The 24,741-nt window shown below is 40.1% G+C and overlaps 1 protein-coding gene across 3 annotated transcripts in view; it reads left to right on the top strand.

Annotated features, from left to right (window-relative positions):
- UBE3D (ubiquitin protein ligase E3D) overlaps window positions 1-24,741 on the top strand; it is a 107,668-nt gene that overhangs the window by 39,453 nt on the left and 43,474 nt on the right. For 2 of the 3 annotated variants that reach the window (XM_067560760.1, XM_067560761.1), the window contains exon 9: window positions 12,558-12,696. In XM_067560760.1, the coding sequence (XP_067416861.1) occupies window positions 12,558-12,696 (139 nt within the window). Of the gene's footprint in view, window positions 1-6,974; window positions 7,116-12,557; window positions 12,697-24,741 lie in introns of those variants that run through there. The other variant, XM_067560762.1, reaches the window with a different exon arrangement.

Genomic DNA, 24,741 nt, shown 5'->3' on the forward strand with positions numbered 1-24,741 from the left:
CCCATTTTAATTTAATCTGATTTTTAATTTAAATAAGTTTTACTTAATATATTTTGTCTGAATAAACTGTGCTTGTTGGGTATGGAGAAGTAAGCATTACTGTTTGACGTTGATCTAGTAGTCTCCACAGAAGGGTATGCCCAGCTTCCATGGATACATGGAACTTGGAACTTGGCCATGGAACTTGGCTCAACCCATGATGCCTGGAGAATCATTAAAGTGCAGTTCTACTTTGAAAACTGATGACTGTACTTAGATTGTAAACTATTTGGGACAGGACTGTCCTTTAGCTTTGTGTTTGTACAACAGATAACACAATCAGGTTGTGGTCCATCACTGGAATTTCTGGGCACTACTGAAATACAAATTATAAATTATCATAATGAACTATGCAAAAATGGCACCACTTTGCTCCATAGATTTGCTTCATGTGTGTATTCAGAGTCCTGTTTGCTGACACTAGTCACAAAACAGAAACACTTCTGTTTTGCTTTTTTTCTTATTTATTTAAAAGTATTGTCAGACCTGTGGCACCTGCACAGTAACAGGAGAATGAAACAGGATTCTTTTCTGTCCCTTTGGATTTTTGGAGGTGTAACTGTTCTGCAACTATGATGTGATGTATTGAAATGTGATTTGTGCCCAGCCCAGTGATTTGTCGCCAGAGTAGAGGCAGTGCTGTATATCAGCAAATTTGCACTTTTGCTGGTATAGCTTATTTCGATGGGAAGGGAGGGGTAGGACGGCTGGAAAAAAGCTATGCTAGCTAAAGCATAGGTTGTGCTGGTTTGGGATGCACCCTGTTAGCTTGGCTGGTGTAGAATACTGATATACCTATACCAGCAGAAAGCCCACATGGCTGGAAGTCTGGGAGAGGGTGTGTTTAAAGTAAAGGAGAGTCTGAGGGGTCAGCAGTGGTCCCAGGGCAAGGCAAATGGATTGTGTGGTCACAGCTCTCAGGAGTAGTGCAAGACAGAGGATCTGTCCTCTGAGAGTGTGTCTAGAGACCCCATTCAGGGCTAGCACATGGGCTCTGTTCAGACTCAGGAGGCTTAAAGCCCAGTGAGGTGGGCTCCAAACAGAAGAGCCTGATGAATATCAATCCCAAGGGACCTCTACCAGACCTGTGTGTACAACGGTGTTATACTAGTTTAGTTTTGTTTTCACAGTGTAAAGTAGTCTGTTGCCTGCAATGTGGGAAATTTGGACTTGATCCCAATCCACAAGGAATTTTTTTAAGTCCTCTGCTAGAAAGAGGGTAAAGATGGCAGAGTGTAAAAGGGGTGGGGCAGGCAGAAGTAAAGGGATCTTCAGGGCTCCATCTGGAAGCTGAGATATTATTGAGGAGTTGAAATACATATAAGAACCAAACTAAATAGATATAGACTGTTACTGGGTGGGAGGAACCTACATACCTTTCCATCGGACAGTAAAACTGTTACCATTTAACTGTCCCAAAGGCGTGAAGTACGTGCTTACAATTTGCATAAAGAACAGATTACCATCTTTAGTATTATTTAAACTTTGTTTTTGTACTTTTGTGTATTTAAAATGTACTAGTTTGTTTGAAAATAATCTATGTCAGCCTCTGCAACGATTTATCATAGTTGGCCACTGTAAATCCATTTCAAATAGTTAGACACACACATTTCAACAATCACTTCCCTAAGGCTACATTAGGCAGCATGAGTTCAAATTGCTAGGTAGACATTCCCCCCTCCATCCCTCCAAACTCATGTGCAAGTGTAAAAATTTTATGATGTTGGTTTAATGAGACCCACTGGGATTTAAGATTATTTATCTAAGCCCTTATTAAACACAAAAAAATGTCTGTGTTTAGCCATGCAAAGCAAAGTTCCTCCTCAGACAATGCAATGTGTTTTAGGAGTTGAATAGGACTGGATGGAATGTAGCAGAAAATCAAGGAGAGAAAAGTTATTTTCCCCACTAAGTGTACTTTGCATAGGTAAGCAGTAACAATTACTGTAAAAGAATTACATTGACAGCACATCCTGAATTTAAAGGCCATTTCACTGGGTTAGAGGAATAAGTGATGGAAAATACTACTGTACTTCCACTGCCAAAAGAAGGAGCTAGATACTGCTTGAGACAGCAGTGGCAGGAACCAGATGGTAGAAAGGAGCCTGTCCCATGCCTTAGCAGAAGAATGTGTTTTCCTGTATAATTACTTGTTTCTCTTCATCATCCACTCAACCTCCAGGGTCCCCTTTGTTTTGCCATTACTTCCTGCTATTGGCTGGTGACCTCAGGTGTTCCTTTCACACATCTCTCTACTGGGGCCTCCTTAAACAGGAGGGTGCTGCCTTAGCTTTCTTTAGCTGGGTCTATAGGGAATGGAGAATTAAAGGGGAATGTACTTGCTGGAACACTGTCCTCTGAGCTCCACCTTTTTTTCTTTGAATCCCAAACGTAGGTCAGGAAATGAAGGCCTTTCCAGGGGCTTGGCAATGGCAAATTTGATCTAAAATAAAGACGTGAAATTAAATTAGGAAAAATCCCAGATTAGGATTTTTAAGAAAAAGGGACTTCATAAAAATCCAATGTGCAGTTTGATGAAAATTTCCAAACACACTTTTAAATCAGTAGATTTATTCTGTCACTGATTTTGACATCTCTCTGTTGGAAAGTACTATTTATGTGTTTTTTTTTTTTTTTTTTTTTTACTTTAAATCCCCTTCCTCACCCTCCACATCCCAATCCCACTTCCTCCTCTCTCAGTGAATTATTGATTCCTAACAGTAACCTCTGGAGCAGACTGATGTTCATAAATGCCTACGCCATATCACTCCTTTTTAGGTATTTATTTTTGAGTAAGTTTCTACCATTTTTGCCCCCCACTATTTGCTGTTTCAGAATAAGCTTTGCCTCTAACCTCTTATTCCTATTTCTTACTAACAAAGATTGCATGATCTATCTCCCCTGCTAACATTTCAAAGCTAAAGGATGAATTCAGTCTGTAATCATCCAGCAGGACTGCTGACGCATCCAGGAAATTGATATTGCAATCTCTTGAACCTGAGTTTGTCACCTCTGCAAGCATGTCCAGATTTCATTGGACAGGGCATTTCACAGTAAATCTTTTCTCAAACTTGAAACTCCTGTTTAGCAGGAGAAAAATCCATAAGGCTGCACAGTTGCTAGGAAAGCTTTAAGGGTATAAGCCACTCCAAGAAAAGGCAAATTTTCTAAAGTCAATGTCAGAAACCTTATTTGGGACCTTGACAGTGTAAAATACACTATATTTTCACTGTGAAGGATCACATTAATCAAGGTTTCCATGCATGTGGCTCTGAAGGGCTATATAATGAGCTTCTGCTGAAAGGGATGGTATTCATCAATATGGATTACTCTTCACACAAGGGGAAGGATGTGCATGCAGGTTGGCTCTGCACCCCCTAAGAATGGGGTATAGAAAAGAAAAGGATAAGCTGCATAATGTTCCAGTTGATAAACCCATAAACCTTAACTATAGTAGACTTGCCAGTCCACTATCCTAACTTTTTGAAGGTTTTCTGAAGAGGTGTACCACTGCTCTGATCTGGTTTATGCAGCTAACCATTAAGCAGCACACATTTTACACAATTAACACGTTATGGTGTTAATGCAGGTTTTATAAAAGACTCTGAGGATATGTTTGTATTGACGGCACCCCCGTTGGCATTGCAGGATCAATTCTGTGCGATCGATTGAGCGGCAGTGGAGACCCGCTCAATCGATCCGGAAGTCAATGGTGTTAATCCACCCCCGCAAAAAATTAACGTTGTGTCAATGGGAGAGCATTTCCCGTCATCGCCACATAGTGGGGACACTGTGGTAAGTAGAAGTTAGGAAGTTGCCAGAAGATACGTAAGCGACATAAAGTAGCTAGTGTATCTCCTGTCGACTGCCACCAAGTTTCGCTGGCAGTGCAGACCAAGCCTGAGATTATCTTGAGTGACTTAGTCAATCAAACTAGAAAAGGACATTGAAAAACTGCAGGATAAACCTCTCCTCTCCATCCTCTAAAAGCGTTTCCTCTTTCCATGGTATTGGTACCGCATCACTCGTATGTGATTTATAATGTCATCAGTTGTTTCTTCTTTTCTGCTGGTTTCTAGTTTTGTTGGGTTTTTTTCATTCTCCTACAATTTGCCTTTTTTTGGCTATGCCTTCTTACCTCCTTTGTGAGGTACTCAAATACTGCTGCAGGGGATGGCTAGAGGGACTTTAGTGTTTTACTGATTCCAGTAGTGTACTCTTCCTCACTTTGGGACCATTCTTTGCATGCTGCTTCTCTGGTGAATTGCTCCAGCATCTCCCTCTGTTACAGCAGTGTGCTGGGAGAAATGTATGGCAGCTCCTTGCTAAAATTCCACTACCCAGTTGATGGAGGTTGACGTCCCTTGTGTGTCATGAAGCTCAGCCCTGCTTTTTTATGCATTGCTGTATCATACTGACTAGTGATAACTTACTGTTGGAGATAAGACAAGTGGGAAAAGTAATGAAGATATTCCCCAGTCCTTTCCTCTTCCTGTCTATGGGCACATGCATCTATAAGACAATGAGTTTATCACTGAGCAAAGGGGAGAACTTTTTTGAGGACCCCTTCTTAAAGTGTTGGCTGCAATATTATTGTTTCTCTGCTGCTGCTTTTAGATTTTTCCAAGTAGCAGCAGTGTAAAAATATCTTGATTCTACTGCTGCTTGGGAAATCCCTGATCAACAGCAGAAGCACTAGAGCTGTCTGTTTGCAGAATCAGGAAGAAATCACTATAATTTACATTTTTAAACATCTTTTCCACAACTGTAAGGACCAAAAGCATTAAAAATAAAAAAAAATCCCAGCCCAGCAGATGGAGTTGCAGTACTAGAAGCATTGAAAGACGTCAGTGCCAAATGAGACGTGTGGCCCTCCTGGCTGATCAAAACTAGCAAGGAATGCCTCAGCCCATTGCTGTAACAGAGTGCATTCTGTCAGGGAGACTGATATTCTTCCAGCCTCCCTGAAAGACATATTAGTCTAGATGTTCTTAAAAAAGAAGTCCCTCAATGCCAGCCACCTAGCTTACTGCTGTCCAGTCTCATGTCTTTCCTGAATTATCCAGATGTCTTTCCAAAATTATCAAGAAGAGGTAGAAACCTACTCTAGCAGCATCTGCCCGCCATTAGCACCCTACTCTATCTGAAATCAGACCAAGTCACGGTACAGAAATATCATTGACTGGGAAACCCCCAGTTGGGTTGGACAGAGGTGAAACATTGATTTTGATTGATTTTTTTTTCTACAGCTGCATTTGACACAATTGATCACATAATACTGCTTGTTAGCCTATATGTCCTGGCAGGAAATGATGGAACAACAGGAAGCCAGCTACTATAATTCCTCTTAATACATATGGGGGCCTGTATGGCGTAGTGCTGTCATTGCTCATATCCATGAGCAACTATGAGAAGCAATTGTAAAATGCTGTCTGAGATGTTATGAAAAGTTGGTGAGGCTTATCCATTTCTCTGATCACTACCCCATGCTGCTCATCCACATGAGTAGTAATGATCCTGCGAGATATGATCCCAGGTAAATAAGCAATAGCTGTACAGCTCTGGGAGCAAGGGTGAAGGGGGCAGGGCACAGTTTGTGTTCTCATCCATCCGTCTGGTTGAGGGTAAGGACCCAGGCAGGGACAGGCACACCTAGAGATGAGAAGAAGGTCTGCTGGGAAGACATGTGGTCTAGCTGGCTGAGAAGTGGAAGCGCATCTTCACACACTGACTCACCAACCTAATGAAGAGGGCTTTAAACTAGGTTTAAAGGGGGCAGGTGACAAAGGTAAGCATAAAAAAGGGCAACCTTAACAGAGGGCTAGAAATTGGGAGGAGACATGGAAAAGTACGATAGGGTCATAGGAGCAATAAGAAGGAAATCAGTGGGAGAAATCCGCACATTTTAGATGTCTATATGGCCTGGTCTACACTAGACAGTTTTGTCGACAAAACAGTATTGGTGTGCACACCACAGTCACCTCTGCGCCAACAAAACTGCCCTGTTTTTCCGACAAAATAAAACCACCTCTGTGAGAGGCATAGGGCTTTTGTCAGCAGAGGAAGGGCGACACAGTATCAGTGTAGACTTAGAGCGGTAGAGGAGCTGTCATACTTCTCAATTTCACTGCTCGCTAGAGCTGGCAAGCTGCTACTGGCTGCCATCCGGGGCACAGGAAGCTGCTGCCTGATGGTACCTGGAGCTGGGAAGGCTGCTTCCCAGCTCCCAACTGAAAGCCGGGCACAGGGGGCTGCAGCCCCGCTGGCAGCCTGGGACACCGGCAAGCTGGCAACCTGGGGCGTGGGTGGCTGCCTCACACCCGGGAGCTGGGACTGGGCAAGCCATGGGGGGCTGCAGCCGGCTTTGAGCCGGGGCGCAGGAGGCTCCCAGCCTCAGAGTGGGGAAATCCCCACGCCCTGGCTGGGACCGAGAAGTGGGGGGCAGCCCACAGGGAGCTGAGAGATGGGTCTCTCAGCTCCCCCTACATTGTCCCTTAGGTCGGTGGAAGTGGTCCTGGTGAGGATGCACTCCACCGACCCAAGGAGAGCAGTGTGGACATCAGCCACCGCTACAGCAGCTGAAAGTCAACATATCTTATTTCAACAAATTTTTGTAGTGTAGACCAGGCCTATACATTCAAGGAATATGGGGGAGTAAGAGGAAGAACTGGAAGTATTAGTATATAAATAGTAAATAAACTAAATTATGTCTTTAACTGGCATCACAGGGACTTGGTGGGATAAGTCTCATGACTGGAATGTTGGTATAGCTTGTTCAGGAAGGACAGACAGGGAAAAAAGGAGGAGGTATTACATTATACATTAAGAATATATACACTTGTTCTGAGGTGCAGCAGGAGGTGAGAGGGGAAACCAGTTGAGAGTCTCTGAATAAAGATAAGTCCTTAGACTAACATATGCTATGATTTTTACAGAGGCAGTGTAATGAACCTGAGTTGACAGAGGAAGGCTGGGAAGAGAAGTGATTGCCTCAGCTTGTTCAAAAGCAATGCATGGTTTAACCCATAATTATGATTGGCATGATATCATTGCTCTCTGGAGTACAGAATGTTGGATATGTTTACCTAAAGAGTCTGGTCAACTATTTTTGTTGCAAATCTTTGACAATTTCACTACTAGTCGAATCTGAATAGTCATTTTCAGTTTTTGTGAAGTTCACATTTGCCTTTAGAATCAATTTGTTAAACATCAGAATATAGAGGTTCACATTTTCAAAGCAATCTAGGTGATTTAGACACTATTGTCCATTCATTTTAATTTAAAATAGACAAATCCCTTAGACAGCTTTGAAAAAATCTCACATACTATTTTAAATCTTTTTTCTGTCACACATATAACAGCAACATTATTTTCCTTGCTTTGCATGTTTAGCCCATTATGGTAACATGATTCTGATATCACTACCTGAATCCCTGCTTAGGGAAAACTCTACAAAAATCTACAATATACAAAAATCTACCAGAAAAAAGAATAAAATGTTATTCACAGCATTTAGTTTTTTATTTCTTAATCTTTATTATTTTGTATCCTCCATTTTCAAAGGTCAAAGCATAGAAAGACATATGGATGCTGGGGCTAAATGATAGCAATAGCTTTGTGTGTCCCAATCAAGCAGAATTCTCTTCCATTCAGACTCTTATCCTCCCTCATCACCATAGTATTGGTGCACCTTCCAGAAGTGCATTAAGCAATGTGAATAGCATTTGTCACGTGACACTCTTTTCTCCAAGGTGAAGGTTATGTGAGATTCTTTATTTTCTTTCTTTTATGTCTTCTGTCCTGTATATGGGGGTAGGCAAGGTCAAAGAAATTCACCTTGCAGTTGGCACAGAATGTGGTGATGTTTGAGGTTGTTTTTGAATCCTGTGAAAGTTTGTTCCACTGCATTGGAGTGGCCCCCCCAAAAAGCTGACCTTCTTCCCCCCCCCCCTTCTGCCCTCCCCCCACACAAACGAGTTTTACCCTTGCAATGGACAGCTTCATTGTATTTGAGGAGCTAAGTTGTCAGCTATGGTCCTGATCCCAGAGCTTCAGAGATCTTTCAGTTGTAAAGGGCCCAGACCATTGAATGCCTTGAAGATAAGGGACTGAGATCCCGAATTTGATTTGATAGATGGGAAGATGCTGAAAAGTGATGGACAGTTTTGATGTACTTTTGATAGCTTGTGTTGCTAAGGAGATGCACTGCTGCTTTTTGTTTCAGCTAATTCATGCTAATACTATCCCAATTAAGCAGTATTCAGTGTCATTCCCTGTTGCTAGACTACATGGATGCCCAGAGAGACATCCCAATGTTGGACAGCCTGATTAAGATGAATTTGCTGTATTGCTTTTGGGTAATGACACACATTTTTTTCAGCTCTGTGGCAAGGTTCTTTTAAAAAAATTACTTTCCCATAAACAGTGAAGTAACATGAAGACTGAAATCTGCTATAACCAACCAACCATATCTGAACAAATATATAAATGAACCCTTCATACCAATGTTCATGGGGAATCTAGTTATCTGTGATGCAAAGACTTTATAATAAGAGGGTTTGGGTGTAATTAATATCTTTTTGGTAAAATAGAAGAGTTTATTTTGGATGATATCTGGAAATTCACATTAAGCAAACATCAGTATATTCAATTAATTCAGAAAATTGCTGTTGCTATTTTAAATGTAAGCCTTTATTTCCAATGAGTGTACTAGATGAACTCTACGGTAACAGTATATTCTACTTTTAATTTATCTACCATTCTCTTCAATTTCTAAGTTGTAATTACCCCAACTTACTGATGTTTGCCTAGTGTGAATTTCCAGATATCATCCAAAGTGCATGGTGCTTCTAGTTAAGAAAGTTAGTGATTTTTATTTTTAACTTCTGACTAGGAAGAATTTTCCTAATAAGGAAATAGCTGGCAGGCATGACTGAATTTTAACAATTTATAAGAGTAGAAGCAAGGATTCAATGTCCAGCTGCAAAGCACTTATGTCCTTTTTGCTTAACTCAAGACGTGTGCTGTTCCTAGTTCAGAACTCTTTTGTTGAGTACATTTTACTATATTTATTTGCTACGGGGTTTGGTTTCTAAAGTTGATTCATGTCAACTGTCCAGGTTTATTTTCAGTGGTGTGTTCTCCCCATCACAAATCTTAGTCCAAACGAGAGACTTGTGTTTTTTACCCCTCTGTCATCCACTTTTAATATGGGTTCACCTTCTTAGCATAGCATTTTGCGGCAGATGAGGAAGTAGCAGTGGGATGCATACACTAGTCAAAAGAGGGAAATACAAATAATGAACATTGCTGAGATACTCTTTCTGTACTGCCATCTTTGACCTGAGGCTGGAAGGAGAAAAGTGCTTCCTTGGTATGTTGCTCCCCTTGGGTGCTTAGCACTTCCTAGGAGGCACTCGCATCACACAACTGGGCCTTTTCCAGAGCTGGAAAAGTGAAAGCATGAAATACTTTCTCCTAGATTGCCATTGAGACAGCTATTCTATGTGAAATTAAAACAGGCCCTGTAAAATCAATAACTATATCAGAAAACAATGAAATATTCCATTTTTAGCAAAGAAGAGCTTTTCTTTCATCCACAAGAACAAGTACAGAAGAAGAAAAATATTTTTTAATGCTCTCCTGAGTCAGAGAGCAGAAGGAGAACAAAGAAGCACAGAGTCTAATAAAAAGTAGTAATAAGTAACTTTAACTGCCACATATAAAGTGGACAAATGTCACATCTGGGGGAGGTTTAGAGAAACAATTTCAAACAACATAAACCATGCTTTCTTGAATCAGTTAGTTCAAGAGCATACAAAAGGAGAGATTATTCCTGATTAAGTATTAAGGAACACACAGGAGTTCTTATATACAAGAAGTAATCATAATTGAGCAACTAAGGATGATCACAATAAAATTAAATCCATGGAGTCATAGATTCCAAAGCCAGAAGGGGTCATTGTGATCATGTAGTCTTATTCCTGTGTACCACACGTCATAGAACTTCCCCCACATCCTCGTGGAAACAGACATCCCCAAAATGAGCACATTGCCATATTTAGAAAAAGGGGATTAAAAGTAAAATGAAGAGTCAAGTAAAAAAATGAGTAAAATCGAAACTGAGAAAATTAAAATCCTTGAATGCGGTAGGGCGGCTACTTCAGCATTGTATATGTAGCAGAGCCACAGGAGTTCTTCATAACTCTGAAAAAAAAAGAAAGAAGGGAGGCAAAGGGGAGGAAAAACAGTGTGGCCAAATATGAAGGTTCAAGAGGCTATTCAAGCCAAACAGCTATCCCTCAAAGCCAAAATCCCCTTCTATGAGAAGCCAATAGAAAAGAGCATAATTTGTGGAAGATAAAATATAAAATGGAAATTAGGAGGGCTAAGGGGGAGTGTGAAGAGAAAATAGATAAACACATTGAAAAGAAATAAGAAATATTTTAAATACACAAGAAGCAGTAGTCTGTCATAGAATCAGTGGGTCTGCTAGAACAGTATTTCTCAACCTTTTTAATACCAGGGACCAGCTCACTGCCTTCCTAAACTCTGTCAGGGAGATCTTGGGAACTGGCACCAGTCCACAGACTGGTTGCGAAATACTGTGCTAGAGGACCAGCGGTAAAGGGAGCAATTAAAGAAGGTAAGGATATTGTAGTCTGAATGAATGAATGAGTGAGTTCTTTGACTTGATCTTCACCACAGAGAATGGTGGGTGTTGGTACATGCTCTTTTCAGCTACTGCTGGAGAGTCAGCTGTTGAAAGAGGAGGGACAAACTACAGTAGAACCTCAAAGATATGAACACCAGAGTTACGAACTGATCAGTCAACCGAACACCCTGTGAAACGAAGTAAGCAATCAGACAGCAGTGAAGGGTTGCGGGGGGGGGGGGCGAAGCAAATATTGTGCCTGTATTGCAGGGTCATCATGCAGAGCAGAAACAGCGCAGGGTCTGTGCTGTTCCTGTAAGCCAAGGGCGCTATTTCACCCTCTCCTACCCCACTGGAGGGGGAAGCCAGGAAAGAAAGCTCCCTGCAATGCAAGGAACTGAAGGTTGCAGCCAAAGCCTGGCCTGGAGCTGGAGTGGCAGTCAGCTGCACTCTGGAGGAGTTTTAAAGGGCCACAGCCTGTGCACCGATAAGCCCCAACTTTGCCCCTGGCTGCACTCCTGGATCCTGCCAGCACCTCTGGGAGTGCAAGGGGCAGGGAAGGAGAGGTACTGGCAGCCGGCTGGCACCAACCCCCTGCCAGGTGCTGCCTCTGGAGCGTGGCAAGCAGTGCTCAGAGCAGGGTGAGCCCTGGGGAGAGGCGGATGAGAGCTGGGGCTTGTAGTGCCAAAGGTGCAGGGCAGCCCCCCCTCCAGTTTAGCCCAAAGGCAAGAAACAGGAACAGGGCAGGGAGCTGCTTGCAAACCAGGCAGTGCTGCCAGGTGCCAGCTTTGCAGAGATCTCGCCCAGCCTCTGCTGGAAGACACTGGCAGCAGGATCCCGTACCATAATGTTTTGTTCAGCGTTACGAACAACCTCCATTCCCGAGGTGGTTGTATCTTTGAGGTTCTCCTGTAGTAAATTGAACAGCAACAAGTCACCAGGTTTGGATGGTATGCTGTCAGAAGAGCTGAAGAATGAAGTGGTTGATCTGCTAATAAAAATATGTATTTAAATTTGTGATTGCAGTTTGTTCTGGAGCAAATGGTACTGGCCACTTTCAGAGACAGATGATTGGACTAAATGAACCATTGATCTGATCTGACAATTCTTACACGGAAGAAAAGGAAGAGTCTAGCTTAGTCTAGCTTAATAAGCATTTGCAAACTGATCATGCTGGCATTTTGATTTTGTTGAAACAATCTGTTATTCCTCAGCATAAATTGGCAAAATGACTTGAAAAACCAGTTATTTTGGCTGCTGTTTCTGTGCTTGAGTGTGATTAGCTCTGAGAATTTCTGTGCATTTTATGTTCAAACCAGAAAGCCATATAAAGCACGGTAGGGTTGATTTTGGTCCGTGTAGATTTGTTCCATTGCTATATCACAAAAATCAATTGGCATCAGAACCCCTGCCCTCCTACCTTTTCATCAGTGATAAGTGACAGCTGTGCTACTGGAAGCAAGATAAAAATAAAAAGGATTCCTAATAATACACTAACTGTTCTTTTTGCAATATAGTATATGCAAATGTACTCTATGATAGGAAATTGCCAGTGACAGTTGAGATCTGATTCAGAAATATTGTTAAAACTTAGAATTACAAATGTAAAAATGAATTGTTCTGATGGGTGCTAAATTGTCTTGTCTCATTATGTATCTTTTTGTAAAATTGGTGATAATAGCAAAATACCTCTCACATTTACCAGTCTTGTAAGGAAAATACATTGGCCCGTGACTCCTAAAGGGACAATGTACATGTACTATTAGGATATAGAAAACAGTACTTTATTTTTAGCATTTGTTTGAACTTTGTGCAATATGTGTTTTACATGAATTAATTAACAGGATTTCTTGTTATTTTCCAGCCTCGCTGATGCATGGGAAAATGATATTGGAGTTCATCCTCTAACATTTCCATCAAAAACCTGTTTGGAATTGTTGTTGATACTGAGTTTGAGTAATGCTTGTCTGCCACCTTCACTTCGCTGCATGAACTCTTTCCAGGTAATGAACTGCTTTTCATCCAATATAAAAGTGTAATCTGTAGGAAAGAGCAGGCTCTCTGGAGACCCATAAAACCCTCCAAATTAAAGGCTTATCAGTTGGGGCTGCACAGCTAGTTGTAATACTAAATGCAGCAAGGAAGAATTTTCTTTAGTATTCAGTTTCCCCCAGAATTTAAGTATTTGGACCAAGATGGGAAGGTATAGCAGATTTTTAAACTGCCTAAGCTAAATAGCGTGTTTAAATAAATGCCACCAAGGACTTTTTTAAAAAGAAAGTGTGAGTAGCTAGAACAATTAAAGTACAACTCCATTAAAACATAGCATTATGTCAAAGACTTTATAAAAAAGAAAATTAAAATAATTGTGCTAATAACAAACCAGATTATGAACCCTTACTTCCATGGGTGATCACTCCCTAGAATGATGGAATCACTCATGCAAGTAAGAGTGCGTGCATGGGAGTGAAGTGGTCACAATCTGTCCTATTGTAGGTTACTGTTCAACACGCACCAAACCCTCTTCAGTGAAAGATATAGGGCTTTTAAAATGTCTAATGAAATAATTTTTGAAGAGATGCTAATATAAATAAATGTGGAAGAGATTTGTATAATTTTATCTTTATGAATGAGCATGTACAGTTTTGAAATGAAATACATAGTCATTTTAATTCATGATAATCAAATGTATTAACTCAGCCTCCTTTAAAATGTGCTTTGTCTATCCTTGACTCAATCCATCAGTATATGAATCAACAATTGATTGGTTTAGGTCAGTAAATGTATCTAAATCTATGTTTGATTTGGCAGTTACAGTAAAATTGCATTCTGTAGTTTAAGTAATTTATGTCCACTATTTTTTCTATTTTATGAGAATTCTTTCCAATTGTGTTCATGTTAACATCATTGCCAAAGTAGGATAAGTAAATGAAAAGAAATCCCCATAAAAGAAATATTAGGCCAGAACCTCAGCGGATGTAAAATGGTGTGCCTTTATTGACTTTAATGGAGTCACATTGATATACACCATCTGAGGATCTGGCCCATTCAGTTATGAAATAACTAAATATTCAATTTACCATCTATCCTCTGTGAACTTGAAAAGGGGATCTGTATTCTTTTGAACTCAAGTGAACAGCAGTTATTGCAGTTTATTTCAGATTGGTGTTTTTATATCTCAGGTCAGAACTGTGATTGAATTGTACTTCTCTGGCTCATAAAGCTGAGGAATCTTCTGTGTGTTGACAGAATGAGGTCACAGAATTACATGTTTTATGGATTGGTTGATCTAGCCAGTGATGCAGTTGAACAAGCTACATTGCCTATTAAATAGTGAACATTCAATAACTTGTTTACTGCCCATAATATGGGATAAAATCTTCCCAGTTTTATTTGGGATTAAGAAATAGTTTGAATAAAAGTTTGTTGTATGCTGATGGATACATTTTGCCCTGTTTTGGTATGTAGTGTTTGAGATTCTGTAGTGGGAGATTTCTTGGGTCTTGTCTGGATGTAGATGGGAACTGAAAAATGATTAGCAAACCCAGAGAGAGAGAGATCAGTAAATTCAAGAAATATTTTACCCCTTTTGTAGATAGATCAGGGCCTACACCTGAAAATCCTTACACAAGAGTACCTTCCTTCATGTGAGTTGTCCCATTCATTTCAATAGGACTACTCTTGTGAGTGAAGTTACTCACACTGTAAATGTTTGCAAAACTTGGCCCTTAAAGAGTAGCTAGTGTTAACTTGCAGCATAATCCTGTCAGGAATGATGTGGAGAATCCTTGTGTCGCTATAGAGCCCTGTTGATTTAAATGCACTGATGTGGTTAATTTGGGCCCCATTGATTTCAGTGGTACTCAGCGCTGGGCACAAGTGCATGTCTCTTTGCAGGATCAGAGCCTTGGCACATACTATACTCGCTTTGCCAAAATTCATCATGGCACTTGGAGTTAGAAGAGGTTCTTTCCTGAGGTGCCTGTGAAGTTCTTTTACTTATAGGTTGATCTAGTTTTAAATTCATTTTCCAAATATGACTGTGCATGTGAGAAACCTTTTTTCCAGGGTCCTCATGGGTTAATTTTATGTCCTGAACCAGTGAAGCATTCCAGTGTGTGGCTAACTTCAATAGGAGTATTCACATGCTTAATCGGAAAGCGTGCGCTTTAGTGCTTTGGTGGATTTATTAGAAAATTGTTCAAATCTTAGTTTGTGAGTAAATCTAATGAAAATGCAGATGCAATCAGCCACCCTGTTGTTCTAATGATAGTGTTAAGAATAGTCTTTCATGCTAAAGATATCATTTGTCTATGCTCTTTGCTTGTCTTCCTATGTCAGCTGCTTCTTTAAAATAGAAACTGTCCGCCTCAAACTTTATTTTTCAGAATTTTTTTCTGATTTTGTTGTTGTTGTTTTTCACCTTCACACCATAGATATCAGGAATATTATGTCCTTTCTTCCATAACTTTCATGGAAAAAATGGACAAGATATGTGGGGGGCTTGAACAGTTATATCATGCCCGATATCACTTCTGTCTATAACCTGAATGAGCGGGAAAAGGATGCTGAGTCTTAAACAGAGCTTGGAAAAAAATGGGTTATTTTGTTAAACAAGAAATACTTTAAATGTTGTAAACAAGAAATAAAGGGCAGAAACTAAATTTGTTTTCCTTTGCAGTGCACCTGTAATGTATAATTATCATCAGTCTAGAAAATTATTTTGAGCAGATTTTAAAAATATTAAATATTTTTGGAATTGGGCCCAAAAGAACCTGGAAAGTGTTTCTTCTTGCCTCGGCAATTGGCGTTTCAGTTGGTGTTTCAACTGATATAGCCATCCCAAGTAGAAAGCGAATGTATTTTTCAGTGGAGGAGTATTTTTCTTCACACACATGTATGTTTCTGGTGTAGATTTAGAAAAAATGTGCAGTGGGTGGTTCTGAATTGGTAACTTAGAAAAGGCACAGTTTAGCACCTGACTTCATCTGTAGCTTAGTAGCAATTAATGTATGCAGTGTTGGGAAGTAATAGACAAAGAGTGATCCTTTCCATATCCCAGTGCTAACAGTGACCAATTTTTGTGTGAAGGATGTGGATTCTTAGGTAGAATCCTTTCTATGTTATAGTACAACGTTGAAGACTGTCTAAATCTGTTGATTGCATAAGTATGGATTGGATTGTTTGGAGTATAAAAACGCACACAAGGAAATAGACTTAGTTGCTAATAATCTCAGTAATAAACTGTTCTGCTTTGTGCTCTAAAAGTGTTCTCTGGGGACAGGTTAGTGCTCTACCTACCTGTGCTTTGTATAAATGGCATTTTATTTTCTAGCAGTGTGCTACTGCTTCTTTAACACTGCTCAGTAACATAATATTTCAAATAATTTTTCATTCTGATATGACCCCGTGAAAAGATTTCAATATGATTTATATCACTGAAGCAGTATGTAACAGGAGTGCACCAGAAGGCATCATAACACTAGCATTCTGAATTTACTCTGCAGCAGGTTTCCACATTGTGGTGGTTTCTGTGGGTCATATCCTCTTCGTTCCTATGTAATGACATTGAAATTCTTTGACCTTGTCTACACTAGAACTTACTTCGGTATAACTTACATCACTCAGGAGGTGTGAATAATTCACACTCTGGAGCAACGTACGTTATGCCTACCTAAGCAATGTTATGTGTATGCAATGTTATGTTGGCAAGAGAGCTCCTCCTACTGATATAGCTACTGCCTCTTGTGAGAGGTGGAGTAATTAAGCCTACGGGAGAGCTTTCTCTCGTTGGCTCAGAGCGTTTTCACCAGAAGTGCTACCGTGGCGCAGCAGCAGTGATTCAGCACTTCCAGTGTAGATGCAGCCTTTGTTGTCTGTAGCTGGCAGCTGACATGAGAAGACGTGCATGCAAGGAATAAAGTGGAAAAAGTCAAACACTGGTTCACCCAGTCCAGGAGGGGGCCAAACTGAGTCTGCTCTAACTTGAGCTGGTAGATAACTGCTTCCAAGGAGCCCTTTCATCAACCAGGATTACTGGAGAACAAATTGATTTCTGTCCCTGATCCGTAATGCCCCTGACAATCAAACCCATAGCCCATCTCCTCCACCAAAGGGGCCTGTAGCAGCTGGTTTAGGGCTCACTGAGCCAGCTGTGGATTCCTCTAGCATCCAAAGGGGGCTTGTCAAGGGCTCATGATCTGCCTGTTTGGAATGAAATGCAGAAGTATGAGTAAAGTTTCCTATCCTGTGTTTGCAGTGAGCCTTATTTTACTCTCATTTGTTGGGCTCATTTACATAGTTCACAGAACTGCATTAGCTCACTATATATTTGATCTTTCTGCCTCTCTTCCCTTAGAAGCTGACAGTACTTTGCTTTACTAACTGGTTGAACTTCACTTTGTATATTATTTATAAACGTGGCAAGTGCCCATAGCTAGCACCCAGTTGACGTATCAGCTACTTTGTTATAGAACTGTTCATCTATTACTTCTGAGCATAAAAGCTGGTCAGATATGTTGGTACATTTGTACTTAGAGCACAAAACAATTAATGCAGGAAGATGCTTTAAAGTGACAAGTAATCTGTTATGTTTTGCTAACCTTATCTTTTCTTTTCTTTGAATTCCGGCACACTGAACAGAAAATGTCGTATATATTGAATTCTTATGATGATATATGGAGTTGTTTAGCACATTTCACTCAATCCTATTATTGTGGGAAAACAGGCATTTTATTTCAGTACCATGCATCAGTTCTTATGGCCATAGACTGTATCAGTGGTTCTTGGACTTAAATAGATTGCAGTTTTGTTTTTAGTTTTACAGTTGCGTGAAATTGAAAGAAATAAATTATGTTTTAAGGACTGTAGAGCAATGCCAACATTTCAATGGAAGTTTTAGTAGCTGCACTAGTACTTTCATAGAATCATGGAAGATTAGGGTTGGTAGGGACTTCAGAAGGTCATCTAGTCTGGCCCCATGTTCAAAGCAGGACCAACCCCAAGTAAATCATCTCAGCCAGGGCTTTGTCAAGTTGCACCTTAAAAACCTCTAAGGATGGAGATTCCACCATCTCCATAGGTAGCCCATTTCAGCTTCACCACCCTTCTACTGAAAAAGATTTTCCTAATATGAATTTTTCCTAGACATCCCCCACTGCAACTTGAGACCATTGCTCCTAGTTCTATCATCTGCCACCACTGAGAACAGCCTACCTCCATCCTCCCTGGAGCTCTCCTTCAGATAGTTAAAGGCTGCTATCAAATCCCCCCTCATTCTTCTTTAGTGCAGACTAAACAAGCCTAGTTTTCTCAGCCTCTCCTCATAAGTCATGTGCTCCAGCCCCCTAAACATTTTTGTTGCCCTCCTCTGGACTATCTCCAATTTGTCCACATTTCTGACAAGAGAAATGAGCTGATAGTACAAAAGGATCATTTTCGTTTGGTACTTGCATTATTTATCATAGTGGTTCTTCTATAGTTAAGATTCAACCAGCAGGGTTCTCTTGTGAGTACATTCCTGTTGGAACAATTTATCAAAGGATGTGGCGACTTCTCCATTATTTGAAGTCTTTAAATCAATATTAGATGTCTTTCTAACAGATATGCTCCAGCTCAACTATAAACTATGGGCTGGATGCAAAAATTACTGGGTGAAATTCTATGGCCTACGTTGGACTAAGTGGTTATAATAGTTCCTGTCCTTAAAAAAAAAACCTTTGTGTCTATTTATTGTTTTAAACCTGTAACTATTTTGAACTATCAATTGATAAGGAAAATATTTAGTATTCTTTATTCATAATTTGAAGTACAATAACATTTGGTAGATCAAGAAGGAAGCTCCTTAGGGAACATCAGAATTTTTAAAAATCATTCATGATAGCTTGATAACTCCATTTTGTACAGTAATTATTACAGAATGGATTAAGATACAGAATTACTGTGTTCTGTAATGTACATTCATTACAGGGGCTGAATTGAAGTGTGTGCCTTGATATATTAGAGGCTTCCCATCACTGATGCTTGTAAAAAGCACTTGCACATTCTCCCACAAATAATAAAATTTCTTTGAGAGGACATGTGGGTACTTTCTGGAGCAACAGTAAAGTAAAACTTAGAAGGATCTGGTCAGTTTCAGTCCTCCCGCTCTCCTTAAGCATTCTGAGCAGCAGAAGTGAACTAATCCAAATTCTTGTAAATTTGATGCTGCTGCTGCCTTGAACATTTTGGGAAGCAACGTTAGAGGCAGGGAAAGAAGATGTTGCTGCTACTGCTGCTCAAGATGGTTGACAGGCAGTGAGGTAGGAAAGGAACAAGATGGGGAAGAGAAATAGACTTTCAAAATGGGTCTTCAACCCATCCATACCAGAAAGGAAAATAAAGTAGATTTATAACGATCTTGCACCTCTTGTTTAAAAATAATAGTTTTAAAAATTGGGAATTCCTACAAGGTGGCTACTGTGGCTCTGCCATAAAATGGAATGGAGATGTATTCTTATATATATATGGACTTGTGGGTGTTTATATTTTGCAAACATCTAGATCCATACCCTTTGATTCTTTTTCAGAAAATGGTTGAGATTTTCAAAACTATCTAGGGGATTTAGACACATCTTTAATTAATTTCCATTTCTAAATCTCCTAAACTGCATAGGTTCTTTGAAATTCTCAACCAGCATTGATGATAAAGTGGAGAAACTGCTGTTAATACACAGAACCTGCCTTCATTGATATACATGTATTCAGTTTTGTTTCCTTGGAGTGATTGTATTTTTGCTAAAGTCGCTGTTAAAGTGAGAAATCACAATAACATTAGTGCCAGTCTCTTTTGGCTGCTCCAAATAGATTATCTTGACTATAGAAGCCTAGCATGGAAACCCCTGCTGTAGTAAATTTTGCTGATTTCAGCTAATTCTGCCAAGGTATAGTATTAAAGGGTATGATGTAAGACTTAATCTTGTCTAGAACCATAATATTGTTTCCTCTTAAACCACTATATTTCCTGTGGAGAATGATCTAAAATAAACAAAAAACCCAACTCTCTCTTGCATTACAACTGCAGATAAATTCTTTATTATGAGGATTTAGATAATACTTATGTACTCTCTTTTTAAGTTGGATTATTTCACATTTATGGTGATTTATCCTACCTCATTACCCGCACTTGTATATCTTTCATCCAAGCATCAGGAGTTTTGCAGTTCAGTACAATTACAAAGGCTATACTTATTAAAAAATAAAATGTTATTACTGTATTAAGGAATAATAATAATTGCATAAAACTCCTTCAGAATATCTAGAAAATAATATGATGGGCTGCCACTGGAAGTAACAAGTAATACTGAATGAATTATATTATTATATTTTTAAATATTTCTGTGAAGAATGAGAGAGGTTTCCAGGTTTAATTAACTGATTATGTTATTTTTTGTGCCTTTGCCACTTTGAGAGATGATTTAATAAAATCATCTTAATAAATGCTAATATCCCTGTAGTTTACCGTAACATTTATTTGAGCAACTGTTAGAGCCATCTATCAGTTTTTAATGTGTGACTTTACTTTGTATGTAAAACATATTTTTCCAGGAGCATAGACAACTTTTTATTTGGGGGGAGAGCTTAGAGTTAAAAAAGAAGTTGTTGCTGAATATTGCTTTAATGAATTACTTTGTACATGACTAAATTTGTCCACTTTTAATAAAGTGAGATGAACAAGTTTCTGTTCCAAGCTCAATGTTTTCTTGCTTTATTAATGCAAACCCTCCATCTTTGTGGTGGCTAAAGCCCCCCATGTCCTCAGTTAGCTAAGTCCATGTCTTGTCTTGTACTTCAGATGATGATAATGGTGAATCAGGGTTCAGAACGTAGTAGTAAAACCCTTGACTGAGATCTAGAATCAGGAACCACATTAGTGTCACCCCTTTGCCAAGCAGTACCAGATGTCCATGGCCTTGCAGGTCAGCTTTCCAGTGGAGGAGAAATCAGTGACACAGTATCTAGATATATTCTAAATATAATTTGTTTTACTTACACATGTCCTGGGCAAGAGGTGGTTACCAAAAGCACATAAGCAATCGCCTGTTTTAGAAATCTACGCCTAACACAAATGCCTGGTTCCCATGTAGCAAATCTACACAAATAATTAACTCCAGTCAGAGACCAAGGCAGACTGCACACTGTACCGCTCCCTCTACCCAATTCAGTAAAGTATCCAACTCTCTCTACCCTACCTCTGTCTCTCTACCCAGAATCTTGTATCATAAAACAACACAAGCCTGAATATTTGCTTGCACACTAAGAAAAAAAATTTGAAAGATTAAGTGTAACTTTGTCATCTGGTGGCATCTTCCAGAACAATATTCTCAGAACGCATGTAAAAAAGTACTAATGTTCTTTAGACAAGAATAGCATAGGTTTGGTTGTGAAAATCCAATGTGGATTACTCTGATTTGATTTCATGTTACGTGATTCACAATAAAGAATGATGTCACAGCTACAGAGAAACAAAGTGCCAGATCTGATGTAGTTTCATATTCATTTTCATTGTGAAGGTTTTAATTGTTAGTCTTTTCCCCACATTTCACCTTTGCAGGTAGTTGTTATACTCTAATTATATAGTATGTGTATTACAAAAGTGCCCACGATGTGGTAGGCACTATCTAGTTTTCTATCATCCATCACTATTCATCAGTGTCACAGACAAATGGTAATTTATAGAATCATAGAAGTGTAGGACTGGATGAGACCTCTAGAGGTCTTCTATCCAGACCCCTCCAATCAAGACAAGACTGTATATAATCTAGACCATCCCTGACAAGTGTTTATCTAACCTGCTCTTAAAAATCTCCAATGATGGAGCTTCTACAATCTCCCTACGCAATTTATTCCAGTGCTTAACTAACCTGGCAGTAAGGAAGTTTTTCCTAATGTACAACCTAAATGGCCCTTGCTGCAATTTAAACCCATTGCTTCTTGTCCTATTCTCAGAGGTTAACGAGAACAATTTTTCTCCTTCTTCCTTATAACAACCTTTTATGTACTTGAAAACTGTTATGTCCACTCTCAGCCTTCTCTTCTCCAGACTAAACAAACCCAATTTTTTCAGTCTTCCCTCATAGATCATGTTTTCTAGACCTTTAATCATTTTTGTTGCTCTTCTCCGGACTTTCTTCAGTTTGTCCACATTTTTCCTGAAGTGTGGTGCCCCGAACACAATACTCCAGTTGAGTCCTAATCAGCGCAGAGTAGAGCGGAAGAATTACTTCTCGTTTCTTGCTTTCAACACTCCTGCTAATACATCCACAGAATGATGTTTGCTCCTTCCCCCCCCCCCCCCCCCCAATAGTTATACTGTTAACTCATATTTAGCTTGTAATCCAGTATAACCCTCAGATCCCTTTCCACAGTACTTCTTCCTAGGCAGTCATTTCTAATTTTGTGTGTGCAACTGATTGTTCCTTCCTAAGTGGAGTATTTTACATTTATCCATATTGAATTTCATCCTTTTTACTTCAGACCATTTCTCCAGTTTATCCAGATCATTTTGAATTTTAATCCTATCCTCCAAAGCACTTGCAACCCCTCCCAGTTTGGTATCATCTACAAACTTTATAAGTGTACTGGCTATGCTATTATCTAAATCATTGATGAAGATATTGAACAGAACTGGACCCAGAACTGACCCCTGTGGGACTCCACACAATATGCACCTCCAGCTTGACTGTGAACCAGTGATAAATATTCTCTGGGAATGGTTTTCCAACCAGTTATGCACCTACCTTTATAGTAGCTACATCTAGATTGTATTTCCCTAGTTTTTTATGAGGTCATGCCAGACAGTATCAAAGCCTTATTAAAGTCAAGATATACCACAGCTACCACCCTCCCCTCCAGCTTCCCCGCCACAAGCTTATTACCCTATCAAAGAAAGCTATTAGGTTTGTTTGACATGATTTGTTATTGAGAAATCCATGCTGACTGTTACTTATCACCTTATTATGTTCTAAGTGATTGCAAATTGATTGCTTAATAATTTGCTCCATTAACTTTCCAGGTACTGAAAATTGTCATGTGCTGGTATATGTGTGGTCTTAGTTGGAAAGCATTTAGTCAGTTCTCCATATTATATTTTAATCTGAATAAATAAAATAAGAGTTTCCATATCAAAGGTACTAGGGAACTTTTCAACATCGTTGCACCTCCATTGTGTTAACTATTCATTGTCTTATTTGAAACAGTGAGAAAGGAACTCTCCAAAAAGGTATGTTTAGGACTCTGCCATGCTGTCTGTATGGGTCTTAATGTAGGCTTGACTAGCATAGCATCATCATCACAACCTCATGCTTCTGCTAGTTGCAGAATTTTGTGAACTACTGCAAAGAAATTGTCTTATATGGACAAAGCATATAATCTACTTTTCAAAGAATGTTGGCATCATTTCCCGTAAACGTCTGCACAAACAAAACTTCACTTGCACATTTGAGGTGCTTTAAAATTAAAAGAGCCCTAAAATCAAGTGTAATAGGGGACTTGGAGGGCCAGGCATCCTAGTGGTTAGCGCACACAGCTTAGAATCATAGAATCATAGAATATTAGAGTTGGAAGGGACCTCAGGAGGTCATCTAGTCCAACCCCCTGCTCAAAGCAGGACTAACCTCAGCTATATCATCCCACCCAGGGCTTTGTCAAGCCTCAGCTTAAAAACCTCTAAAGATGGAGATTCCACCACCTCCCTAGGTAACCCATTCTAGTGCTTCACCACCCTCCTAGTGAAAAACTTTTTCCTAATGTCCAATCTAGACCTTCCACCCTGCAACTTGAGACCATTGCTCCTTGTTCTGTCATCTACCACCACCGAGAACAGCCTAGCCCCATCCTCCATGGAACCCCCTTTCACGTAGTTAAAGGCCGCTATCAAACTCCCCTCATTCTTCTCTTTTGCAGACTAAACAAGCCCAGTTCCCTTTTCTGCAGAGCTGCTGCCCAGCTCGTCAGTCCCTAATCTATAGCTGTGCATGGGATTCTTCCTTCCTAAGTGGAGGACTCTGCACTTTTCTTTGTTGAACCTCATTAGATTTCTTTTGGCCCAATCCTCCAGTTTGTTTAGGTCACTCTGTATCCTATCCCTACCTTCCAGGGTATCTACCACTTCCCCCAGCTTAGTGCCATCCGCAAACTTGCTGAGGGTGCAATCTACCCCATCCTCCAGATCATTAATAAAGATGTTGAACAAAACTGGCCCCAGGACCAACCCCTGGGGAACTCTGCTTGTGACCGGTTGCCAGCTAGACATGGAGCCATTGATCACTACTCGTTGAGCCCTATGCTCTAGCCAGTTCTCTATCCATTTTATAGTCCATTCATCCAACCCATACTTCTTTAACTTGCTGATAAGAATACTGTGAGAGACAGTATCAAAAGCTTTGCTAAAGTCAAGGTATATCACATCCACCGCCTTCCCTACATCCACAGAGCCAGTCACCTCATCATAGAAAGCAATCAGGTTGGTCAGGCATGACTTTCCCTTGGTGAATCCGTGTTGACTGTTCCTGATCACCTTCCTCTCTTCCAAGTGCCTTAAAATGGATTCCTTAAGGACCTGCTCCATGATTTTTCCAGGGATTGAGGTGAGGCTGACCAGTCTGTAGTTCCCTGGATCCTCTTTCCTCCCTTTTTTGAAGATGGGCACTATATTTGCTTTTTTCCAGGCCTCAGGGACCTCCCCCTGTTGCCACGAGCTTTCAAAGATAATAGCCAATGGCTCTGAAATCACCTCAGCCAACTCCCTCGGCACCCTCGGGTGCATTGCATCCAGCCCCATGGACTTGTGTATGTCTAAGCCTTCTAAATAGTCTTGGACCCGTTCCTTCAGCACTGCGGGATGTTCGCCTCCTTCCCATTCTGTGCCACCCAGTACAGCAGTCTGGGAGCTGATCTTGTCTGTGAAGACAGAGGCAAAAAAGGCATTGAGTACCTCAGCTTTCTCCACATCCTCCGTCACTAGGTCGCCTCCCTCATTCTCTAAGGGGTCCACACTTTCCCGAATCTTC

Source organism: Emydura macquarii, unplaced genomic scaffold, assembly GCF_026122565.2.
Source record: "Emydura macquarii macquarii isolate MOO-44397 ecotype Brisbane River unplaced genomic scaffold, CSIRO-AGI_Emac_v2 contig_2297, whole genome shotgun sequence".
In the NCBI taxonomy this organism is placed as follows: Eukaryota; Metazoa; Chordata; order Testudines; family Chelidae; genus Emydura; species Emydura macquarii.